We start from the raw sequence: 7401 nt of genomic DNA on the forward strand, positions 1-7401 counted from the left end.
GGAGTCTCCGAGTAACATTTCTTTTGTTCGTATTTTGCCCACGTTTTATTGAATTAGAGTTTGGATTATAATTAAGTTGACAGGTACGTCCAACTAGTCATATCGACGAACGAAATCGGCCAAAGATACAAAAAAATACCAATCCATTTAGTTAGATCCATAATTGCAGTTAGTGGTAATAATAATTTCCAATTATATATGACTGGAATGTTTCCCGTACAATTTATTTTTAAGAAAACTTTTCTTAATTGGTACGAATTTTTAACTAAAAGACATGAGAATATTTCACATTATATTGACGTCCTTACACAAATGATGACTAAATAAGCCACAGATTCGTCGGCTTTTAAATTAATTGCTCAAGTTTAATTTTGTATTTATTCCAGAGATCATTAGCGCGTTTTTATAACAAACAAAGTACTTCTGCTTGATTAATTCGTGTAACAATATATAACAGTGGTAATTAGATTGCTTACGTGTACGGGCCATTCACAGTGTTAATCTCATTTGAATTTTCTGTTATGTTGTATTTGATATTAGATATGTGTAGTGACTGAATTGTCCTATTTCGTCATTTGGTATCAGCTATTTATAGTGATTGATATGTCGTTAATTTGCCATTTGGTATCAGCTATTTGTGGTGATTGATATGTCGTTAATTCGCCATTTGGTATCAGCTATTTGTTGCGATTGATATGTCGTTAATTCGCCATTTGGTATCAGCTATTTGTGGTGATTGATATGTCGTTAATTCGCCATCTGGTATCAGCTATTTGTGGTGATTGATATGTCGTTAATTCGCCATTTGGTATCAGCTATTTGTGGTGATTGATATGTCGTTAATTCGTCATTTGGTATCAACTGTTTGTGGTGATTGATGTGTCGTTTATTCGCCATTTGGTATCAGCTATTTATAGTGATTGATATGTCGTTATTTCGCCATTTGGTATCAACTGTTTGTAGTGATTGATATGTCGTTATTTCGCCATCTGGTATCAGCTATTTATAGTGATTGATATGTCGTTATTTCGCCATTTGGTATCAGCTATATGTGATGAGTGACATAGAGAATACATGGTCAGTCTCTTTAAGATATAAGCTGTATTTTGACAAGGATGAAGAGATACAAAAATGGCAAGCCTCTTGCGTGATACTTTTGTCTTTCTGTACTGAGGTTGAAATGACATTCTATGATTTTCAAATGAAATAAGATCTAAATAAAATCTGGTATTTGAATACGTAACTGTGTTTCAGCCGCTCACGCCGTCAAAATTACAGCGCGCCGCAATCTAATTTCCGAAGCAAAGTTATACCCGGGCATTCATCATGGAAGAGGTACTCGCTGTTTGTGTATTTACTTTTGCCAACCCTTGAAAAATATCTCTTTATTCAAATCAATTCATTTTTATTGCCACGTGTTTTAGGCCGAGGAAGCAAGAGGTGTCAGCACGTATGCACTGACCTGTTATCCAGTCCGACTGAGACCAGGCGAGGAAATCAAACATGAACTGTTGAACGTGGTACAGACCTTAGGTTTACGAGGTGCTTTTGTGCTGACATGTGTCGGAAGTGTGACGAAAGCTACACTGCGAATGTCGGACAGTACCACTGTATGTATAATGTATATCGCATCATATGGTCGGAAATTCGTGCCAAATCCCTGTGGCCACACACATCATCTAAATCTGAAAGTTTCCTCTCTCCATAGACATGGTCATCCTCTGTTTAGGTAATAAATCGAGAGGCTAGTCACACGTTTTAATGAGAGGGCCCCCGGTGTCCCTTTAGCTGTTATGTATTGCATTGTCCAGCGCAGCGGGTTAGTTAAGTGCAGTGTCGCTAGTAGATATTGAAGGATCAGTTATTGCTTTATCGAAAATGTTTATTACTAAGAAAGTTCACATAGTCTTGATCATTATTTTTTACCATTACTCCAGTTTATTCGGATGGATATGTTCATTTACAAAATTACGGACAAGTTCGATAACCAGTAACATGTAAAGTCGTGACGTTTATGTGTTTGACGTAGAAGTAATGTGATAAGCATTTTTAAAGAATGAACAAGTCGGCCATTAAGATATTACACTATAAAGCTACGTATTTGGAGGGATCTGGGAGTAGTTAAAGCGGCATTGTCGTTAAACGGAGATCGGACATCATTTGAATCAGGGATCGAACATTGGCCCTCTGACTTCCTAGTCTTTCACCCTTTCTCTCGTTAAGCGTATATGATTTAATAGAGTTACATGGCCATGTTCTGATGATTATAATATCTTAACTGCTGAAGTTTGGATTGGCGATCAGAAACACGTATTGAGCTCTCACAGCATCTAACCGGCATAGGTACCGTTTCGATTTGGACCATAGCCTGATTGTCATATGACATATGAAAGGCCATTGTTACTGTGTACTGGTTCATCCGTGAACCGGAGGGGTCACACTAAGATGGCGGCGTTTAAGAAAATGGGCAGCTATTACGGGATTTCGATGCATATATCCGATGTTATTTAACATTATTTTACCAAATCATTACACACACTTTTAGACAAAACTTTGGTCTCGACACTACATAAACAAAGGCAGGTATTTACAACATGAAAAGTTAATTTCTGTTCATTTAAAACTGAGCTTCATCCGAAAGCTGACACATCGGTTACTTTCCCGAGTGAATGTGTTAGGGTTATATATGAAATTTTATAACTGCTGAATGTCGTAGTATTCATTTAAAACATTTCATGATCATATTTACGTGATGATGTTTGTACTGATATGAAATGATCATATTTACGTGATGGTGTTTGTACTGATATGAAATGATCATATTTACGTGATGATGTTTGTACTGATATGAAATGATCATATTTACGTGATGGTGTTTGTACTGATATGAAATGATCATATTTACGTGATGATGTTTGTACTGATATGAAATGATCATATTTATGTGATGGTGTTTGTACTGATATGAAATGATCATATTTATGTGATGATGTTTGTACTGATATGAAATGATCATATTTATGTGGTTATGTTTGTACTGATATGAAATGATCATATTTACGTGATGGTGTTTGTACTGATATGAAATGATCATATTTATGTGGTTATGTTTGTACTGATATGAAATGATCATATTTACGTGGTTATGTTTGTACTGATATGAAATGATCATATTTATGTGGTTATGTTTGTACTGATATGAAATGATCATATTTACGTGATGGTGTTTGTACTGATATGAAATGATCATATTTATGTGGTTATGTTTGTACTGATATGAAATGATCATATTTACGTGGTTATGTTTGTACTGATATGAAATGATCATATTTATGTGATGGTGTTTGTACTGATATGAAATTATCATATTTACGTGATGATGTTTGTACTGATATGAAATTATCATATTTATGTGATGATGTTTGTTTATGAAATGACGTGGTTATGTTTGTACTGATATGAAATGATCATATTTATGTGATGGTGTTTGTACTGATATGAAATTATCATATTTACGTGATGATGTTTGTACTGATATGAAATGATCATATTTATGTGGTTATGTTTGTACTGATATGAAATGATCATATTTACGTGGTTATGTTTGTACTGATATGAAATGATCATATTTATGTGATGATGTTTGTACTGATATGAAATGATCATATTTATGTGATGGTGTTTGTACTGATATGAAATGATCATATTTATGTGGTTATGTTTGTACTGATATGAAATGATCATATTTACGTGGTTATGTGATATGTATCATATTTATGATATGTTCCTACTGATATGAAATTATCATATTTATGTGGTTATGTTTGTACTGATATGAAATGATCATATTTATGTGATGATGTTCGTACTGATATGAAATTATCATATTTATGTGATGATGTTCGTACTGATACGAAATCATGTAACAACTGAATGAGCACTAGGAGCATGCCATTTTGAATTTCCATTGGAACGTTCCCTCCTTTGAAAAGTGCGTCTAGGTCTAAACCAATATTCTGATGTTTACTATATGTTTATCACTGTTAAAACGCTAACTAGTGTGATATGTAAACTTTGGAGCTAGAAAACTAAAAGATAAATGAAAATTTCTTGCATCCTAACTGCACCAAATTCCAAGTTACTGCCAAAATCGATGTCGGATTATTACACAGATTTCGAAACTCGTTTGTAACTTTTACTTAGATGACAACATTCGACAACTCTGTTATGATACCTACACCGCAGAAATGTACGCTATCAGCATGTCGGTACCACAGTAATGTGCGCTTTGCCGTCGCCACCTTGATATCTCTGGACTACGTACATTACGGTGTTCTGACCACGTGATCTGGATTACTTCATTTTGATTATATCCTTCTGCTTTTCAGGTGAAGACATTTGAGGGTCACTTTGAGATCGTATCGCTAGTAGGAACTTTGTCCGGCGGAGGTCATCTCCACATTAGTCTCAGCGACGTCGACGGGCATGTCATCGGAGGTCACGTGATTGGTGACTTGGTCGTGTTCACAACTGCGGAAGTCGTTATTGGTAACACAGGGGGTGTGGTTTTTACCAGGGAGTTGGACACTCAGACAGGATATAACGAGCTCATCATTAATTCATAAGTCTCGTGCTTTGCTCTATTACAAACTTGGCGAGCGTCGACACGGAGAATTTATTAAAATGTCTGTTTACCAATATCACTCTCGTCCTACTCAGAAGCGCAGCATTTCGACAGTATATCATTGTGGAATGTAAATAACACGTGCTATATGAACTGCACTGGCAATGCAATGCTCGTATAACGTGACCTTAACTTTAAGGAACATTATATTGATGGATATTTTAAATAACGACAAAAAGTGTGGTTGAACTAGTCAATTTACTTACATTTTCAAATAAGAAGAAATTGAATAACTTGTCCAAACTTACCATTGTCGGGACTAAGTGAAGATCAGACCTTCGCATTGTACATCCGACATGGTATGTCTCTCAAATGCAATTACTTATTAATGAATTACATTATCAGTGTGTCGCACATGTTCATGGTGGCAGTCAAAAGACTCAACTTAGATAAACTATTAACTACATATGTAATAACATGCTGGATAGTCTTACTTGTCGGTTACTAGGTAGCTGTGTTGGTTAGTATAAGTTGACAGTGTCGCTTGTCGGTGATGAGGTAGCTCTGTTGGTTAGTATAACTTGACAGTATCGCTTGTCGGTGATCAGGTAGCTGTGTTGGTTAGTATAACTTGACAGCATCGCTTGTCGGTGATCAGATAGCTGTGTTGGTTAGTATAACTTGACAATGTCGCTTGTCGGTGACTAGGAAGCTGTGTTGTTTAGTAAAACTTGACAGTGTCGCTCGTCGGTGACCAGGTAGCTGTGTTTGTTAGTTTAACTTGACAGTGTCGCTTGTCGGTGACTAGGTAGCTGTGTTGGTTAGTATAACTTGACAGTATCGTTTGTCGGTGATCAGGTAGCTGTGTTGGTTAGTATAACTTCACAGTGTCGCTCGTCGGTGACTATGTAGCTGTGTTGGTGAGTATAAGTTGACAGTGTCGCTCGTCGGTGACTAGGCAGCTGTGTTGGTTAGTATAACTTGACAATGTCGCTTGTCGGTGACTAGGTAGCTCTGTTGGTTAGTTTAACTTGACACTGTCGCTTGTCAGTGACTATGTAGCTGTGTTGGTTAGTTTAACTGGACAGTGTTGGTTTTCGGTGATCAGGTAGCTGTGTTGGTTAGTATAACTTGGCAGTATCATTTGTCGGTGATCAGGTAGCTGTGTTTGTTAGTATAACTTGACAGTATCGCTTGTCGGTGATCAGGTAGCTGTGTTGGTTAGTATAACTTGACAGTGTCGCTTGTCGGTGATGAGGTAGCTGTGTTGGTTAGTATAACTTGACAGTGTCGCTTGTCGGTGATCAGGTAGCTGTGTTGGTTAGTATAACTTGACAGTATCGCTTGTCGGTGATCAGGTAGCTGTGTTGGTTAGTATAACTTGACAGTGTCGCTTGTCGGTGATGAGGTAGCTGTGTTGGTTAGTATAACTTGACAGTGTCGCTTGTCGGTGATCAGGTAGCTGTGTTGGTTAGTATAACTTGACATATCGCTTGTCGGTGATGAGGTAGCTGTGTTGGTTAGTATAACTTGACAGTGTCGCTTGTCGGTGATCAGGTAGCTGTGTTTGTTAGTATAACTTGACAGTATCGCTTGTCGGTGATCAGGTAGCTGTGTTGGTTAGTATAACTTGACAGTGTCGCTTGTCGGTGACTATGTAGCTGTGTTGGTTAGTTTAACTGGACAGTGTTGGTTTTCGGTGATCAGGTAGCTGTGTTGGTTAGTTTAACTTTACACTGTCGCTTGTCGGTGATCAGGTAACTGTGTTGGTTAGTATAACTTGACAGTATCGCTTGTCGGTGATCAGGTAGCTGTGTTGGTTAGTATAACTTGACAGTGTCGCTTGTCGGTGACTATGTAGCTGTGTTGGTTAGTTTAACTGGACAGTGTTGGTTTTCGGTGATCAGGTAGCTGTGTTGGTTAGTATAACTTTACAGTGTCGCTCGTCGGTGACCAGGTAACGGTGTTGGTTAGTTTAACTTTACACTGTCGCTTGTCGGTGATCAGGTAACTGTGTTGGTTAGTATAACTTGACAGTATCGCTTGTCGGTGATCAGGTAGCTGTGTTGGTTAGTATAACTTGACAGTGTCGCTTGTCGGTGATCAGGTAGCTGTGTTGGTTAGTTTAACTTTACACTGTCGCTTGTCGGTGATCAGGTAGCTGTGTTGGTTAGTATAACTTGACAGTGTTGCTTTTCGGTAACAAGATAGCTCTGTTCACTGTTGTTTTGTATAAGTTGTCAGTAACTAAGTTGGTTAATACTGGGACTTGTCTCGTTGGTGTCTAGGTTGCTCAATTGCTTAAGGTTGGAACTAAAGTGTCATTTGTCAGTAACCAGGTATCTCTGTTGGTTTTGGTTAGAACTGAAAATTAGCTCTCATCCTAGACTATGTAACTCTGGTTTGTAGAGATTGCACTTGGCAGCATAGCTTGTCGGTGACTAGTTAGCGTATACATGGATAGAAGGCTAACTTAATTTGATGCATTTGATTCAAATGACATTCACCCCAACAGGCAAGGGTTGGGCATTAAGTTCATTTTTCTTTTTTTTTTTACTTGGAGCTTTTCAACTAATCAGTAGATGTTACAATTGACAATGCAGAACTGTTTACAAATAAGTAAACTACTTTCAGTTAAGCGGGGTATTCGGGTTTTCATAGTTCGAATCGACAAAGTTCGACTGTATAAAAAGATATAACAAGACTGTATAAAAAAAGCGTCAATTCTCTTATTAGCCATTAAAATTAGTCTCAGTTGTTAAGTTCCAATAACAAAT

General features: G+C 37.4%; 1 protein-coding gene across 1 annotated transcript; it reads left to right on the forward strand.

Moving 5' to 3' along the window:
- Positions 1-1326: 1326 nt before the first annotated feature.
- LOC132561768 (bifunctional protein GlmU-like) lies at positions 1327-4935 on the forward strand. Its single transcript, XM_060226467.1, has 3 exons — positions 1327-1335; positions 1425-1610; positions 4389-4935. The coding sequence occupies exons 1-3, from the start codon at positions 1327-1329 to the stop codon at positions 4623-4625; spliced, it is 432 nt and encodes a 143-aa protein (XP_060082450.1). The 3' UTR covers positions 4626-4935.
- Positions 4936-7401: the final 2466 nt, after the last annotated feature.

Source organism: Ylistrum balloti, unplaced genomic scaffold, assembly GCF_031769215.1.
Source record: "Ylistrum balloti isolate Yb309-2 unplaced genomic scaffold, AGI_CSIRO_Ybal_v1 Utg371276, whole genome shotgun sequence".
NCBI lineage: Eukaryota > Metazoa > Mollusca > Bivalvia > Pectinida > Pectinidae > Ylistrum > Ylistrum balloti.

Bases quoted from the DNA above. Each gene is read 5' to 3' on its own strand.
- LOC132561768 (XM_060226467.1), top strand. The intron at 1,611-4,388 runs GTATGTATAATG...TCTGCTTTTCAG, and splicing joins GAATGTCGGACAGTACCACT to GTGAAGACATTTGAGGGTCA.